Source organism: Prionailurus viverrinus, chromosome E2 (assembly GCF_022837055.1).
Source record: "Prionailurus viverrinus isolate Anna chromosome E2, UM_Priviv_1.0, whole genome shotgun sequence".
Lineage (NCBI taxonomy): Eukaryota > Metazoa > Chordata > Mammalia > Carnivora > Felidae > Prionailurus > Prionailurus viverrinus.
In genome coordinates, this window is record NC_062575.1 from 51,809,519 (window position 1) to 51,827,318 (window position 17,800).

Sequence of the window (17,800 nt, forward strand, 5' to 3'; positions counted from 1 at the left end):
CAACCTCTCTTTCCAACCTCATCTCTTACAACTAACTCCTCACCCCACGTCCCAAACATGGAGATTCGGGAAACTACCTCAACATAGAACTCTCTCTTGCCCTTGGTCTTTGCACATGTTGTTCCCTCTGCTTGGAATGCTCTTCCCCACTCTGTTCTTGACCCTTTGAGAGCCAGCTGAGGAGCTCGGTCAGTTCTCTGGGCTCCCCCATCCAGGTTGTCACTGCCGAGAGATGTGACTGCCTCTCCTGTAGAGAGTGAGCCCCCGGGAAAGCAGAGCTGGAGCTGCTTGGCCCCCTCTGTGTCCCCAGCACAGGGCTGGGCTGACAGAAGGCACTTCAGGAGTTGTTTGGGGGCACCTGGATGGCTCAGTCAGTTAAGCATCTGACTCTTGATTTTGGCTCAGGTCATGATCTCACGGTTCGTGAGTTCATGCCCTGCGTTAGGCTCTGCGCTGACATCGTGGAGCCTGCTTGGGCTTCTCTCTCTCTGCCCTTCCCCCTCTCTCAACATGAATAAAGAAACATTGAAAAAAATAGTTGTTTGGTGGCCAGATGAATGAATGAAACAGATGGGAGGGCCTATGCAGCAATGTCTGTTCCCAGCAGAGCTCAACAGGCCTGACTTGGGGGCCACGTCAACAACTGCAGTGAGAAAATGCAACACACAAATGAGAAACTAGGCCATAGTGCCATGGGGAAATTTTATTTTAGAGCAGCTACCTCCCTCTTCTACTCCTGCCCTCCAGGGGCAGAAAGCAAACCGACAGTGGGGGGAAAAAACAACACCCCATCACTAACTATGTATAAGGGAAAACCTACTATCTACCTGCTTGCGGAAGGGGCTTGGGGGGGCCCCCTTCAGTCATCCAGATCCTCCTCCTCGTCTTCCTCCTCATCTTCTTCCTCTTCCTCCGCGGCCGCCAGGGCCTGCTCCTGGGCTGCTTTGAGGGCCTGCTCTTCCTCCACCGTGGGGTCACTCATCTCCAAGATCTCTGGGCTGTTGGGGTACTCCTGCTGAACGGGGGCTGGCAGGGGTGGGTTGAAGTTCTCGGGACTGTACTTGTGGCCCCAGCCAATGTAGATGTTCTCAAACTTCCTGGAAAGGCAGGGAGATACTGAGAGATCCTCCCTCCAAGGCCCCAGCCTGGACTTCCAAGGAAGGTGGGACCCCGCGAGGGCTTGGCCTGGCTGCACAGGTGTGGGTGGTGGGGTGGAATGTGCTGTGCCTACCAGGTCTCTCCGTTCACGTGCTCTTGAGTGTTTACTGAGCATCTGTCTCCTAAGTGCCGGGCTGTCTAGAGCTGTACCCTGCAACAATGCATGTCACTGCTGAGCACTTGAAACGTGGCTGGTGGGACCAAAAACCTGAGTTTCTTTCCTTTTTTTTTTTTTTTTTTTTTTTTTTAGTGTTTTATTTATTTTTGAGAGAGAGAGAGAGAGAGAGAGAGCCAGGGAGGGGCAGAGAGGGAGGGGGGCGGAGGATCTGAAGCAGGCTCCAGGCTCTGAGCTGTCAGCACAGAGCCCGCCTCGGGGCTCGAACTTGTGAACTGAGAGATCATGACCTGAGCCACAGTTGGATGCTTAACCGACTGAGCCACCCAGGCGCCCCAAAAGCCTGAGTTTCTGATTGTATTTGATGTTCTAAGTTCACCCGCGCTTTCTCCTTCGGCCCCCTGGTCACTTAGGGGGTGTGTTGTTTAATTTCTACATATCCGCGAAAGTCCCCCAAATTCCTTTGTTACTGATTTCTAATTTCGCTCCAGTGTGGCCAGAGAACATATTTTGTATAATCAATCCGGTTAAATTTATCGACACTTGTTTCCTGGCCTTGCATATGGTCTAACCCTAGAGACAGTTCCATGGGCACTTGAAAAGAATGTGTGTTCTGGGGCACCTGGGTGGATCAGTTGGTTAAGTGTCTGACAGGCTCAGGTCATGACCTCATGGTTCATGAGTTCGAGCCCGTCGGGGTGCCGACAGCTCGGAGCCTGGAGCCTGCTTCAGATTCTGTGTCTCCTTCTCCCTCTGCCCCCCCCCCCCCCCCCGACTCGTGCTCTGTGTCTCAAAAATAAATAAATGCTAAAAAAGAAAAGAAAAGAATGTGTGTTCTGCTGTCGTCTGGGTGGATTTTACTTCATTTTAATGAATTCAGATGTAAACAATAAAACCGATATTCAGTTCTGTTATTGGATAACGGGAGAATGCCGAAGTGTGCCTGGGGCAACTTGGGCCCATGAATCTATTTTCTCAGCTGTAAATGTGGTGAAATCTGAATCCAAGGTCAAGTACTTCTGATGAGAACGTAGCATCCAGATGGAATGTGCTGTAAGTGTGAACTTCACACCAGATTCTGAAGACAGAGTATGAAAAGTTTAAAAAAAGAATGTAAAATAGCTCGTTAAGTTTTACAGTACCGATTTCACATAGCGATGACAACATTTAAAATATAATAGGGTGGGGCGCCTGGGTGGCGCAGTCGGTTAAGCGTCCGACTTCAGCCAGGTCACGATCTCGCGGTCCGTGAGTTCGAGCCCCGCGTCGGGCTCTGGGCTGATGGCTCAGAGCCTGGAGCCTGTTTCCGATTCTGTGTCTCCCTCTCTCTCTGCCCCTCCCCCGTTCATGCTCTGTCTTTCTCTGTCCCAAAAATAAATAAAAAAAAAAGTTGAAAAAAAAATTAAAAAATAAATAAATAAAATATAATAGGGTAAAATAAACTATTAAAAGGAACCTTGCCTGTTTTTACTCTTGAACATGGCTAGTTCTAGGACATTTTATTTATTTACTTACTTACTTACTTACTTATTTTAAGTAGGCCGCACATCCAGCACAGAGCCCAACGTGGAGCTTGAACTCATGACCCTGAGATCAAGACCTGAGCTGAGATCAAGAGTCAGATGCTTAACTGGCTGAGCCACCTGGGCGCTCCTCTAGAAAATGTAGAGTAATGCAGGTGGCCTGCATTTTCTTTACAGTGGACAGTGCTGGTCTAGGTGTGGGGACCCAGCAGTGAACACGTTAGACAAAAATCCCTGCTGTGGTGCCTGCATTCTAGGAGGAGACTGATAATAAACAAGAACAGAAGGGGTTGGGGCCAAGCCTGCCAGCCCACCTGTTCCCAGAATTTTAACTAGAGGAGGAAATGGGAGGAAAAAGGGGAGACTGGGAGATAGGGAGAGAGGCAGTGAGGGGCAGGGGGTGGGGGGGAGAGAGAGGGATGGAGAATTTGCCCCGCAGGCTGTTTGGCTTTGCCCTTATTTTCACAGCCTTGCTGTTCTTGAGACCTTTGCTTTCCTCCAGGTCTTCCTAGAATCTTTGAAAACACTGCTTCCTTGGAAGCCTCACCAGGGAGGTTGAGCTTCTCTAGAAAGACAGACCTTCAGAGGGGCGCCTGGGTGGCTCAGTTGGTTAAGCGCCTGACTTTAGCTCAGGTCAGGTCATGATCTCACACTCCATGAGTTCGAGCCCCATGTCGGGCTCTGTGCTGACAGCTCAGAGCCTGGAGCCTGCTTTGGATTCTGTGTCTTCCCCCTCTTTCTGCCCCTCCCCTGCTCATGCTCTCTCTCTGTCTCGAAAATAAATAGAAACATTAAAAAAAAAAAAAAAGATAGACCTTCAGGCCCCAACCCCACTCCTGTGTCACCAGAACCTTCACTTGAATCAGATCCCTGGGGTTGTGTACACTCACAGTCTGGGAAGCTCTGGTCTACCTGCTTCCCCCTCCCCCACTCCATACTTCTCTCTTTCCCCAGAGATTTCACCTCAAGGTTGCTCTTCCCAGGAATGCCACTTTGATCCCCTTAAGATGATAGGTATGAGCTTTTTTTTTTTTTTAATGTTTATTTATTTTTGAGACAGAGAGAGAGCATGAATGGGGGAGGGTCAGAGAGAGAGGGAGACACAGAATCTGAAGCAGGCTCCAGGCTCTGAGCTGTCAGCACAGAGACCGATGTGGGGCTCGAACTCACGGACTGTGAGATCATGACCTGAGCCGAAGTCGGACGCTTAACCGACTGAGCCACCCAGGCGCCCCGACAGGTATGAGCTTTAATTGGTCCCCGCACTGTCCCTAGTGGTACTTAGTTTGTAACAGGGTATTTATTTGGCTGGGGGGGGGGGGGCTATACTATTAATTTCTGTGCTTCCTCTGCCTGCTCTCAGAGGCAGGATCCATATCGCCTTTTCAATAAAGGGCCTGGGACCTAGCATACATCTGGCAAACAGTGACACCCAAGAGGGTTTTATAAAGAAAAAACAAATGGATGGTGGGAGGGATGCATGATTGAGTGGTGGATGGATGGGTGAGTTGAGTTCCCAATTTGGATCTATCTTTTGCTTTCAGAAAGATGTTGGCAGGGCGCCTTCCTGGCTCAGTCAGTGGAGCGTGTGACTCTTGATCTCGGGGTTGTGCGTTTGACCCCTGTGTTGGGGGGGTGAGATTACTTAAAAATAAAATCTTTAAGGGGAGCCTGGCGGCTCAGTGAGTTAAGCATCTGACTCTTGGTTTCGGCTCAGGTCATGATTTTGGGGTTCATGGGTTTGATGCCTGCATGGAGCTCTGTGCTGGCAGTGCGGAGCTTGCCTGGGATTCTCTCTCTCCCTCTCTCTCTCTCTCTCTCTCTCTCTCTCTCTGCCCTTCCCTGACTCATGCTGTCTCTGTCTCTCTCAAGATAAATAAATTAACTTAAAAAATAAATAAATAAAATCTTTAAAAAGAAAAGAAAGCTGCTGGCAAATTAGGGTGCGGCCAGAAGAAGGGGCTGGCGAAAGCAAGCCAAGGAGACTCTTCCCTGTTTCTGGAGGCGAAAAAATCGCCAAGAATGTGGTGAAAGTAGCCAGATTACACGAAATCTCATCATAGGATGGAACAGTGCACCTTGGGCACGGAGCTGGAAAGGGAAAAATCTAGGAAAACTTATCCTGCCATCTGGTGGACAGAGTTGGTAAGTGCGCCCAGCGCGGGGCTGCCGAGGGCGCTCCCTAAGCGGCAAAGCAGAAAGGCTCCCTCGGGCCCAGTGGGAGAGACTGAGGGCCTCTCGGTGCGCGGCGAGTGTGTGGTGAGTGTCTCAGTGAGTGTGCGTGGGTGGGAATATGCAGCAGTGACAAATCTTTGGGGAGCAACTTGTGGGGGATCCTGGCAGGGAAGACTTCTGCCCCATGGACCCAAGACCCTTCAAATTGGAAGAACTGCCAGGGGGCCCAGGGAAGAAGTTAGGTCCCCTGGAAAGAAGACGGTGCCCCTGGCAGGGCCACATCAAAGTGGACTCCTGAGTCCTGTCTGGCTCTGTGACTCATAGAGCTGAGAAGCCTGGGCCGGGAGGCCAGAGATCCAGGTTTGAATCCCACATACGCTGTGTGACCCTGGGTCAGTTCCTTACCCTCTCTGATCCTCCGTTCTCTTATCTGAGGGGCTCTCACTTTTTGTCCGGGATTTCTCATTTTAGCCCTGGTTGGAAGTCCTGGAGCTGAGTGAGGGGGTCAGCCCAGGGGGCTTCTTGAAAGGGGTTCCTTCCACTCTCTGCCCCCGTCCACCCTCAGCCTGGCTCAGAAGAGGTTATAGGGGCTTCCTCTTCTGGAAGGGACTAGGAGAAGACCTACTTGCCAGTGGCGTAGGCATAGGCCCCTGGCCAAAGATTGGAGCGCACGACAGCCACGGAGTACTGTGGGCAAAGGCTGCAGGACAGGCGGGTGGTCCACGGTGACATGTGCATGATTTCTGCAGGGGAGTGGAGAGCACCAGGGGAGGTCAGAGCTCCCCCGCAGCCCTGCGCTGCCCCCTGGAGGGGAGACTGAGAGAAAGAGGGGAGGGTGCAAAGAAGGAAGACAGGGAGGGGCTTCGTGAAGGGAGTGTGGCTGGCTCCAGATCACTTTCTCACCGTGTGGCCCCAGGAAGCCACCTCGCCAGTCTGAGCCTCAGTGACCGCATCCAAGAAGTGGGTATACTTATCTCACCTCCCTTGCAGGTGCTGCCGTGCTCGGTGATCACCCTTCCAGGTCAGCCATGGCTTTGGACCAGGGTCAGAGGGCACGGCACAGGCCCTGTGGTCCCGGAAATCCGGGTTCAAATTCGGGCTCTGCCCGTTCACCGGCTCTCGGCCTCTCCTTCCTCCTTCCTCCGGGTGCCTGAGACCCTGACCTCGGGTAATCCCCATCCAGTCTTCCAAATTCCAGCTCGGGTCCTGCCTTCTTGGGGAAGGCCTGTCTAATTCTCTCTGTCTCTCGCCCCAAACCCACACGGGACTGGAAAGATCATATCCCACCACCTGGAACACGCCGTATGCCAGACACGGCTCACAAGACGGACGTGTTCCTGCAACCCCAGGAGGGAGGCACGATCACCAGGCCCGTGTTATAGATGAGGGAGCAACTGAGGCTGAGAGAGATGCCCCCACCAACCCCGCTTTCTCCCCAGTCCCCACCTGGGCCGGAGGGCTGGCGTGCGTGAGGCCAAGAGGACTGTTACCTGCGTCTTCGGAGAGCGGCGTCAGCAGCGGGGGCCCGACCTCCTGCTCCACGCCTTCCATCCCCTCGTCTGCCTTCTCTTCCTCCTCCCCTAACTCCTCTTCCTCCTCTATCTTCTGCAAAGGGTTCACCCAAGTGCAGCGGCCCTGGAGGTGGCGGGGGGGGGGGGGGGAGGTCAGACCACATCCCCCGGGGGGATAGTAACCCGCCTGCACCCTGGGAGGTGGTGAGGGCCTAGGAAGGACACCGGGGCCTGGCCCTGTCCTCAGGGACCCAAGTATGGGCAGGGGGGGCAGGGCTAGTCACACGGGTGGGGAGAGAGAGAGCTATAGTTGTGAGATGGAGACTCCTGCCACCTGCTGGCTGTGTGGTCCCCCATCTGGGCACACTCATTCATTTGTCAGATATTTAATGAGCATCTACTACATACAGATAGGTGCTGGGGAAACATCCTTGAGAGGAGAGAACCCCCCGCCCCCAATTTCTGCCCCAGGGAGCTGATATTCAGCCTCCCATATGATCTTCTGCTCATCAGTGAAATGGGGGTAGCATAGGGGTTCTCTCGTTGGATTGCTGACGGGCTACACGAGGCCCTGAAGAGCTGATATGTGTTTGTTAAGTGAACGCACCTAAGTGCACAGCACAGAGCAGACTCACCTGCCTCAGCGAGGCAGTGGGGATGATAGTCGTGCAACACTCCCAAAAGAAGTTGTTTGGATTCAAGAAGGCGTGGCAGAGTCAATAAAGTTTGTGGACTGAATGAATAAAAGCTCCTAGCACACAGCAGGAGCTTCCTTGAACCAGTGAATGCACGAATATAGAGTTCAACACATCAGGCGGTCAAAAAAGGCAGGCCTTGGGGTGCCTGGGTGGCTCAGTCGGTTGAGCGTCCAACTTCGGCTCAGGTCACGATCTCGAGGTCGGTGAGTTTGAGCCCCACGTCGGGCTCTGTGCTGACAGCTCAGAGCCTGGAGCCTGCTTCGGATTCTGTGTCTCCCTCTCTCTCTGCCCTTCCCCTGCTCATGCTCTGTCTCTCTCTCAAAAATAAATAAACGTTAAAAAAAAAAAAACTTTTTAAAAAAAGAAAAAAGAAATAATGAAATCTTTAAGCATCGGCTGGTGCCCCAGCCCCTCCTTGAGCTGAGCTGTTGCGTAATATTCTGGTATGTGTGCCCTGTCACCTTTCTGGAATCTGAAAAGCTCGGAACTCCAGGATGCATCCGGCCCCAACAGTGTCTTACAGGGCATCGTCAACCCATATCTGCCGGATGGTGAATATCATGCAGAACGTCAGGCAGAGAGCCAGTGCTTGAGAGCATTGCCTGGAGCTCCCCTTCCCCGCCCCCCCACCCCACCCTGGTGAGTCCCCTGTCCTCACCTGCGGCAGGATGTGCTGGGCGTGATGCACCCAGTTGGCCATGGAGTCCACCAGCTCGAGCACCGGGATGCCCTCAAAGTCGGGGTTCTCCTCATAGGAGTCGCGCCCCGCGCCGCCCTCCTCCTCTTCATCGCCCTCCTCCTCCCCAAACTGGTAGAATCCGAGCGGGCTGATGTGCGTGGCGGCCGAGATGCGGGCGATCTGGGCCCGCAGGTAGTTGGCCTCGTTGCCCGGGAAGGGCGGGTAGCTGACGACTGGCGCATCCAGGAAGCCGGTGAAGAATTTCTTGATCTTGCGGGCCTGCACGATCTGCACGGGCGTGACGTGCGGCAGCCGCGTCCACGGCCCGCCCGGCTCGTTACACACGAAATACAGGTACTTGTTGGTGCCCGAGCGGCTCTCCTCCCTGGGGATGACGGGCGGTGGCTTCCACATGGGCTTGGGGATAATGTCCGTGTCCTTCTCCTCGTCCTCCTCGCCCTCCTCCTCGTCGGGCGCGTCCAAGCCCTCGCCGCCCTCCATCATCTCCTCCGCCTCCTCCTCCCCTTCCTCCTCCTCGCCCTCCCGGAAGGACACCTCGGCCACCAGGTAGCTGCGGCTGAGCCCCAGGATCTTGCCCCAGAAGCGGCAGGTATGGATGGGCTGCTGCTCCACCAGCTGCTTCAGGGCCATGAAGATGCGGAAACTCTCGTCTGAGCTCAGGCCCACGCCAGCCTGTTCCAAGTAGAAGGCCGTCTCCATGACGTTGGGCACCGCCGTCTCAGCCTGCAGAGGGGCGGGTGGAGGGCAGAGGAAAGAAGGCTGAAGCCCTGCTCCCTAGCCTGACTTGTGAAGTCCGGAGAGCCAAACTGCTCTGTAACCCAGTTGCTCATGAGACCGCTGCAGGCCAGTGGGATGTAGGGGCAAGTCCTTGGGGAGGAGGTCCCTTAAGGAAAAGAAAAGGGGGGGGGGTGGGGGGAGAAAGAAAGAAAAAGGAAAATCACCAGGAGAAAATCCTTTGCTCCTTCATCCTTCCCCCTTCTTTCTGCCTGCAATGGGATGTGAGATCTGGAGGCACAGCAGCTATTTTGGGACCATGAGGCAATGCATGGGATGGTGTGTACCCATACCTTAATGATGGTAGAGTTGAAAGGTGGAAACTGCCGGGTCCCTGGTGGCATCACTGAGCCACCTTACCTCCCTTCTTGTTGTATGGGGCAAAGAGGCCACTTTTAGTCATGTTTTCCGTTACTTGCAGCCAAATGCACCCCTAACAGATACCCCAAATCATATAACAAATTAAGGGAAGATGCAGGCCTTGAGCCCAGGAATCAGTGATGCTGGAGGATGGTGGTGATGACTGTTGCCCCCACCGCCTCCTCCTTCACCATCTACTTGGTTCAGGGAGACAGAGGGGGAGGGGCAGAGAGACGGGGAAGTGGGGGCAGAAAGGGAGTGAGAACAAGCAAATTGAGGGCTGAGACTAGAATACAGTGAGGTTTGGACCGAGGCAGCCACTCCCATAGCCACATGGCCACAGGCTGACCCCAATACTTTTCAGTCAGTCCAGAAATCTTTATTAAAGACCCAGTGGGTGCCAGTCCCAGGCTAGGCAGGCATTGAGATATAGCAGAGACCAAAACACATGAGGTCCTTCCTCAGGAGATTGGCATGACCCACCCTTGGCCAACATGACTGGCCCGGGGAAACACATTGCCCAAATCGGGGAGACCACATGCTCTCTTGCCAGAATTTGAAAGCAGAAGGGAGAGAGAGGAGGTATAGAAGGTAGAGTAATGATCCCCCCAAAAGATGTCCATGTCCCAATTCCTGGGCCTGTGACTACCTGACACGGCAAAAGTGACTTACAGGTGTGATTAAATTAAGGATCCTGAGACAGGGAGATCATCCTGGATGGTCTGGGTGGGCCCCAAGTCAACACAAGGGTCTTGCTAAGTGAAAGTGGGGAAGGCAGGAGGGTCAGAGAAGATGTGATGAAAGCAGAAATCAGAGTCAGAGACTGGAAGGTTCCGGAGGAGGGCCCAGGAGGAAGGAAAGTGTGCTGCTTCTGGAAGCTGGAAAAGGCTAGGAAATGGTTTCTCTTCAAGAGTCTCCATCAGTAGGGCAACCCTGCCAACCCTGACCTCAGCCTGGTGAAGCCCAATCTGAAGCGGACTTCTGACCTCCAGAGCTATAAGGTAAAACATTATGTGGTCTTAAGCCACTAAGTTTGTTACAGCAGCCATAAGAGACTAATACGGGTCCACTCTGTGCGTGTGGCGGCAAGTGAAACAGGCAAGTGTGGGAGCCACATGCTGGATGACTGAGACTTTGTGTCCAAACTTCACCTTTTGTAAGGACACTAGGCATAATGGACGAGGGCTTCACCCTATTCCAGAAGGACCTCATTATAACTCATTACATCGGCAATGACCCTCCTTCCAAATAAGGTCACATTCTGAAGGGTCTGGGTGAGGGATACATCACCTTTCATAAGAATACTTCATAAGGGGGCGCCTGGGTGGCTCAGTCAGTTGAGCGTCCGACTTCGGCTCAGGTCATGATCTCACAGTCTGTGGGTTCGAGCCCCGCGTCAGGCTCTGTGCTGACAGCTAGGAGCCTGGCGCCTGCTTCGGATTCTGGCGTTTTGTTTGTTTGTTTGTTTGTTTTTACCTCAGCTCGAGATGTAGCACACCCTAATGCTCAATAGTAGGAGAATCGTTCTTTTGAAAGTGGTTCTGGTGCTTTCTTCCCATCATAAATGCAATGCAAAAGCTGGTTTTCCTGATTGGTGGTGACACCAGCCACTCAGGGGGAGCGGAGTCAAGCTTAATTCCAAGACACCTCGCTGACGGGGAGGAAGACAAAGGGAGGAGGGTAGAGTGGTCCCCGGGTGGCTCGGTGATCTCGGATTCAGATTCAGATTCGGGAGTTCAAGCCCCAGATCAGGCTCTGTGCTGTCAGCGCAGAGCCTGCTTCGGATCCTCTGTCCCCCTCCCTCTCTGCCCCTCCCCTGCTCTCTCTCTCTCTCTCTCTCTGAAAAATAAATAAAACATCTTAAAATTTTTATTTAAAAAAAAAGGGATGAGTGTGTGCCTGGCCCATGAGCCAATGGCCATCACCCTCTTTCTGGGAATCCCCACCCTCCATCCACATGGCAATGGAGTGGCTTCACCAACCATGTTTAAATGATATCACTCCACCCCGCTCACTGTTAATTTCAGCAAGAGTGGGAAACTGCCCCCCAAGGTCAGGTCAGACTCTGCTTCTCTCCCCATCCTCTGCTATCGCCAGTAACGCGTGTCTGGGGGGAGAGAACGTACATGTGGCATCCTCCTGCCGTCTCCAGATTGCTTGCACCTGACCACTGGGTGTGAGGAGAAACTTCTCTCTTGTTTACACCACTTGTCTCCACTTCTGCAACATCGTCTGTTTCCTGCCCTCACATGGTCTATGTTGTCAAATAAGTAAAGTGTCAGCTTTTGGAATGTGATGCAATAATACTGAAGTTAGAAATTATAACTTGGAGAGTAGGCAGGAGCTTTATGAAACAGAGGCGCAGTGAGTTCCGGGGCAGAAAGCCATCTACAAGGGCGGAAGGAGAAGGATAGAGAATCCACAAACAGGTCGAGTCCGTAGAGGTGTAAATAAATCAGAGATGGCATTTCAGAGGATGGGGGGAAAGAATGCATTATTCCACCATGGCTGTTGGGGATCGTGGCTAGCGACTTGGGAGAAATAGAAAAAAGGAAATGAGAGCCCTACCTCCTGTCAGAGAAATACATAAAAAATGAGGAATCACTGATTTCTTTGAGTCTCTTCCTAGAAACATGCACAGGCCACAAACGTCCACAATTTTGCCACGAGTTTGCGGACCTCCCAGAGAGAATTCCAGCTCCAAATTCTAAGTGGGTGGGGCCTTCAGGGACAAGCCTGTCAGGGGGCGGAGTCTCCGGGGGTTGGCATTTCAACGGGGCGGAGCCTCAAGCGCCGTGGTGCTCCAAGGGGGCGGAGCCTCTAGGAGCCAAGCGTTCCAAGGAGGCGGAGCCTTCGGGGCCTTGCGTTAGATGTGGGTAAGACCTGGAGCTGGAAAGGAAGGGTGTATTTCCAAGTGGGTGGGGCCTCCCGAGGAGAAACTGCATCTGAAATTTAAAACCATATTCCCAGGTAAAACTTGGCGCGAGGCTTGGTATTTCCACCTGCGCTTTGCTCACCCAAGGGCTCATTCCTTTGTCAGATTGTCGCTCCCGTGGTCTCTCACCATCCCACCCCACCGTCGCCAGAATCCCAGACTCTCAGAAGCATGGACGTGAGCACAGAGCAATCGCATCCGCAGATGGGGCAAAGGTTCTGTATAGCACGGGCTTGGAGGTCACGGTCCTGCCTTCCTAGTTCTGTCTCTGGTACGTCCTAGCTTCCCGCCCTCCGAGCTGAAGTCTTTCCTCTACAAATAGAAATTAAGTAGCGCTTGCTTTGCAGAGTTGTTTCGGGGGATGAGCCGAAACAAGGCTCTCAAGGCTCTTAGCGGGGGCCTAGGAGGCGTCGGAATCATCATAAATAGAGTCCCCAGCAAGTGTTTCTTGAACGAGTGGAAGAATCCTTCACCTGAATTTTATGCCATTGTCCAAGCCTGGAAACAGAATTGTGGAATTAAATATTCTGCAGCTAGTGAAATGTTACTGGGCCAGGAGTTGAAGAGCTCTTAGCAAGGGGTCGACTTACAAAAGGGGAAACTGAGTCTGGGGATAAGGGGCACTTCAGTGTTGAGAGACTCCAGGAGGCAATGAGTTTCACAGAAAACACCTGCAAATCAGAATTATTTGGGGGAGGGAGGAGTAAAGGACGGCAAGAGGGAGACCAGCCTCCACCTCCACTTAGCCGCCGGAGTCAGTTTTTTGTTTTTTGGTTGTTGTTTTTTGGTTTTTTTTTGTTTTTTTTTTTGTTTGTTTTTTTGTTTTGTTTTGTTTTTTTTTTTTTTTTTTTTGAGAGAGAGAGAGCGAGTGGGGGAGGAGCTGAGGGAGAGGGAGAGAATTTTAAGTAGGCTCCACACCCAGCGCAGAGCCTGATGAGGGGCTCTATCTCACAACTGTGAAATCGTGACCTGAGCCGAAATCAAGAGTCTGCAGCTTAAACCGACTGAGCCACCCAGGGGCCCCTGGAGTCAGTCTTCTAAAAAGCAAAGCCCACTAGCCTTTCCTCTGCTTCAAACCTTTCTGTGGTGCTCCAGCGGCCTCAGGAGAAAGCCCAATCTCCTTGGTCTGGCATTCAAAGCCCTCTGTGACCTGGTCCTCCCGCCCCCCACCCCCCACCCCCGTGGCCCACCTAGCACACTGACCTGAAATTGTTTGCGGTTTCTGGGTCCTACTGTGCATCCCCTCGCCCCCGGACCTTAGCAACGTCTGTGCCTAAGCCTGGTTCACTGACCCTCCTGCCACGCGCCCCTCCCCATCGCCTCTCTCACCACCTCCTCTTCCATTTCCTGTTGGCCCTCGCCTCCGCCGCTCCGCAGGAACAGCGCCTTCTGTCTGTCCGCCATCTCGTAGGTGGGCTGCATCTCTGGGTCGTCCCGCAGGGTGTCCAGCTTGGGGTGGAACCACTCCCATTGCGTGGTGCGGTTCAGCGACTCCAGGATGGACAAAGGGTCCTCGGGCCGCTGGTTCAGGATCTTGGTCAGCAGGTTCACTAGGTGCTCATACCTGCCTCCGGTGGGAGGGAGTGGGAGGTGGGAGACATCACTCGCTCAGCTCAGTGAGCTCAGCGTACCTGGCCCCCGTGCCTGGCGCTGGGGACACAGTGCAGAAAAGGTCCCTGCCCTGGTGGGGCTGACATTCTGATGATGGAGACAAATGAACCGAATGTGCAAAACATACAGTGTGTCAGTGTGTCGGGAGGTGGTAATTTCTATGGAGACAAAGCAGGGAGGGGGGCTGGGAATGCCAGGAATAGGAGATGGCTTGTAAGTTTAAATAGGAAGGCCAGGGAAGGTCACACCAAGGTGACATTTAAGCTGAGATCTGAAAGACGTGAAGAGGCAAACCATACAGATACTGGGGGTGGGGGTGGGGGGTGGAGAAGTATTTCAGTCAGAGGGAACAGCAGGTGCATAGGCCCTGAGACATCTCGTGAGTCTTACATGATCTTGACAACAAAACTCAAGGAAGGGGCGCCTGGGTGGCTCAGTTAAGTGTCTGATTCTCGATTTTGGCTCAGGTCACAATCTCATGGGCTCATCAGATGGAGCCCCACTTAGGGTGCAGAGCCTGCTTGGGATTCTCTCTCTCTCTCTCTCCCTCTCTCTCTCTGTCTCTCCCTCCACTCATGTGCACTGTCTCTCTGTCTCTCTCTCAAAATAAATAAACTTTCAAAAAAAAAAGATTAAAAAAAAAAAAACTGAAGGAAACTAGGAGAAAGGAAAATTCCATGCCAATCTTGCTTAGAAATATAGATGCTGAAACCCTAAGCAAAATATTAGCAAATGACATCCAGCAAAAAGATGCTCTCAACAAATGATGCATCATGATTAAACTGGGCTAATAACAGGAATGCAAGCCTGGGAAGATATTAGAAAAACAGGAAAAAAAATTAACTCATCATGTTAATATGTTCAAAATATATGTAAGATAACCTCAGTAGGTGCAGAGAAGTTGTTTGATAACATTCAACACCCGTTTATGATTTTTAAAAACCCTACCAAACTAGGAACAGAAGGTAATTTTATTTTATTTTTAATTTTTTTCATGTTTATTTATGTTTTGAGAGAGAGAGAGACAGAGAGTGAGCAGGGGAGGGGCAGAAAGAGAGGGAAACACAGAATGTGAAGCAGGCTCCAGGCTCTGAGCTGTCAGCACAGAGCCCGACCCAGGGCTTGAACTCACAAACCATGAGGTCGTGACTTGAGCTGAAGTCAGGTGCTTAACCGACTGAGCCACCCAGATGCCCCTAGAAGGTAATTTTAAAAAAAGTTTATTTATTTACAGAGAGAGAGAGAGAGAGAGAGAGAGCTCACATGTGAGTGAGAGTGAGGGAGGGACAGAGAGAATATTAAGCAGGCTCTGGCTGTCCGCACAAAGCCTGATGAGGGACTTGATCTCACGAACCGTGAAATCATGACCTGAGCGGAAATCAAGAGTCAGACTGACTGAACCACCCAGGCGCCCCAGAAGGTAATTTTTTACAATCGCATAAAGGGGAACCTATGGCACATAATGGTGAAAGATTGAACATTTTTTCCTTATGAGACTGGGGACAAGGATGCCTGCTTTCACGACTACACTGGAGGTCGTGGCTAATGCAATATGACATGAAAAAGAAAAGGCAAAAAGGATCGGAAAGGAAGAAGGAAAACTGCCATGGTTTGCAGGTGGTATGATTGGGGGTGATGTGCAGAGGCCTTGAGTGGAGGGTGTGCCTGGCATGTTGGCTGGAGTGGAAGAAGAGGGAGGGATCAGGGGAGGAGAGGAGGCAGTGACACCGCCTGATAGACAGTGAGACAATACTGTGATAACAGTATTGTATTGGCTTCCTTCTACCTGAGCCGGGGACGATGCTGAACACTTGAGAGCAGTGTTGGATTCTCACCACAATTGTACATCTGAGGAACAATTACAATCCCTACTCTCCAGGTGAGGAAACTGAGGCTCCGAAAAGTTGAGGCCATGAGATCACACAGTGGTAGCACAGTCACGATTTGAAACCAGGTTGGTCTGATTTCAAAGCATGTGTGTCTGTGATGCGCCCGGGTGGCTCAGTTGGCTGAACATCTGACTCTCGATTTCAGCTCAGGTCATGATCCCAGTGTTAGAGGATCGAGCCCCGCATCAGGCTCCAGGCTAGGTGTGGAGCCTGCTTGGAATTCTCCCTCTCAACCCCTCGCCCATGCTGTCATGTTTGAGCGTGCTTTCTCTCTGTCTCTCTCTCCAAGAAAACATGTATGTCTAACTGTCTGCAGGGTGGAAACCCTTTGGCAATTGTCTTGGGTGTGCTGGAGAGCCATCACTGAATTGGGAAGGGTAAGGAGAGGTCATGGCTCTTGAATAAAGGACCTTAAAGATTCCAAGGGTGGGAACTGTTGGGAAAAGCTAGAGGTTAATTCTGGCTAGACTCTAGGATCTGAGGCCAGGAGCTGACTAGAGAAGTTTGGAGAGCGGCAGGGGCTGAATGGCTCTTGTGAGGAGGAAGCACTTACTCCTGAGCCGTGGCAAGCCCTGTGCCTGGGAGAGATGGGGTCAGTTTTGTGCTTTAGCAAGAACTGTTGCTTCTCCAACCTGGCCCTTTCCTGCTCTCCCTCTTTCTCCCTTGGTTCCAGTTGTACCAGCCTCCTTGCTGTTCCTCAAACACAGCAAGCCTTGAAGCCTTTAAATGTGCTTCCTCTGTCACCTGCAAGGTGCTCTCCCTCTTCTCCTTCAGGTCCCTGATCAAATGTCACCTCCTCAGAGGCCTCCCCAGAGGCCTTCCTTGACCTCATGCTATTTCACATGCACTCCCTAACTCCCCTCGCCGTGCCTTATTTTCCACCTTAGCTCCCATCATTACCTATCATTTATTATATTTATTGCCCATTCTCCCACCAAAATGTAAGTTCCATGATGACGTAATGGGGACTGAGAACTGTATTCTAACTACAGCTAAGAGGCTTTGGCAAGTCAGTGGCTAATAGGGCCTCAGGAGCCAAATCACACGTACTCCACCACATCCTAGCTGTTATCACTTTGGATATGGGACCGAATTTTTCTGTCTTGGCTTCGTCCTCTGTAAAACAGGGACAGTAGATGTGCTAATCTCAGCTGTGAGAACTAGATGTTAATGTATGAATGGTGGCAGCCTGGTAAGTAAATGCTAGCTGTTGTTAGCGTTTCCACCCCCTGACTCCTAGCCTGAGTTAGACGCCCCTGGAACAGTCCCTGGTTACCCATGAGGGGTGATCCCTGGTCTGACTGAAGGGACCTGGGAGCCTGAGGCAGAGCCTGGGCCGGGTCCTCTCCCTGCTAGGATCCCCCCCCTCTCCCCCCCACTTAGGAGCCCCTTCTCACAGGCTGAGGTTGCAACTGACGCTGGTCTGCAGCAGGTAGGCCTTGGCGTTCTGCACGGCCAGCTCCAGAGGCTCCGGCTCAGGCACCTCCAGAGTGAAGGGCGTGAAGCCCGGCTCGGAGGGTGAGAACTGGAGGGTGGGCTCATCCCTCAAGTAGGGCCCATGCTGGCTGAATTGCAGGTCATCTCTCTGGTACATGTTGAACTGGCCCAATAAGTCCGGCTGGGTCTCCAGGTAGGCAGACTCCAGTTGCTGGAAGAGGTTGCTTTGGCCCCGCTGTAGTTGCTGCAGCATTAGGCCGGCGTTTTGGGTGGCCTGGATCCCACCTTCTTCCAGATAAAGCTGGGGCTGTAGCTCGGAGGGAAAGCCCATATTCGGGGACGGGTACTCCACCCCACCCAGCTGGGCCTCCTCAGCCTGGAACATCGTCAAGTTCTCCTGCTGGGTCGGGCTGGCCCCTAGCGACCAGCCCTGGAGGTTGGCCTGGCTGGCCAGAATCCCCCGATTGCTCTGCAGGATGGAGGTATCAAGTGGTATCTGCTCCGCCTCCTCGGGGAAGGCGGGCTGGGGCCGAGAGAGTTCCAGACCGCGCCGCTGGGAAACCTGGGAACTCCTCCGACTTGAAGGCGGCTGGGAAGGGGGCTCAGGGTCGGGCGGTGGGTCCCCCATAGTTCAAAAGGGATCGCCGACTTCCAGGAGGAAGGCTTGCAGACAGGCAGGCTAGACCGGTCGCCCGCCTGCCGCCACAGGCCGGCTAGCCTCTGTGCCAGCCGCCCCGGTTTCTAAGGAGGGAGGGGGCGGGCCGTTACCAGGGGAGGGCGCGCGGGGACGCCGGGGCCTAGGAGCCGGTTTCCGCGCAGGCGCAGCCCCACGAGCGAGGGGCTGCCTGTCCTCCAGCCAGCGGCTGGGCGCGTTCACTAGCTACCGCGCAGTCCCACAGCTGACACGCAGGTAG

At 52.9% G+C, this 17,800-nt stretch overlaps 1 protein-coding gene across 3 annotated transcripts; it reads right to left on the minus strand.

The window, feature by feature from the left end:
* Window positions 1–701: 701 nt before the first annotated feature.
* RSPH6A (radial spoke head 6 homolog A) lies at window positions 702–17,633 on the minus strand. Of its 3 annotated transcripts, none has more exons than XM_047834401.1 (6): window positions 16,847–17,633; window positions 13,279–13,513; window positions 7,839–8,603; window positions 6,462–6,606; window positions 5,597–5,714; window positions 702–1,097 (listed from the first exon to the last, which is right to left on the minus strand). In XM_047834401.1, the coding sequence occupies exons 1-6, from the start codon at window positions 17,512–17,514 to the stop codon at window positions 860–862; spliced, it is 2,169 nt and encodes a 722-aa protein (XP_047690357.1). In that variant the 5' UTR covers window positions 17,515–17,633; the 3' UTR covers window positions 702–859. The 3 variants fall into 3 exon arrangements, with proteins under 3 accessions (XP_047690357.1, XP_047690359.1, XP_047690358.1); XM_047834402.1 differs by lacking the exon at window positions 702–1,097 and adding an exon at window positions 2,170–2,351; XM_047834403.1 differs by lacking the exon at window positions 5,597–5,714 and having other exon boundaries at window positions 849–1,097.
* Window positions 17,634–17,800: the final 167 nt, after the last annotated feature.

What these genes read in the sequence shown, in the direction of transcription:
- RSPH6A (XM_047834401.1), bottom strand. Translation starts at nt 17,514, where the DNA reads ATGGGGGACCCACCGCCCGACCCTGAGCCCCCTTCCCAGCCGCCTTCA. An exon ending in AGGAAATGGAAGAGGAGGTG is followed by an intron (nt 8,604 to 13,278) that starts GTGAGAGAGGCG and finishes GCCCCTCTGCAG; the next exon opens with GCTGAGACGGCGGTGCCCAA. An exon ending in CCCAGCACATCCTGCCGCAG is followed by an intron (nt 6,607 to 7,838) that starts GTGAGGACAGGG and finishes CGCCACCTCCAG; the next exon opens with GGCCGCTGCACTTGGGTGAA.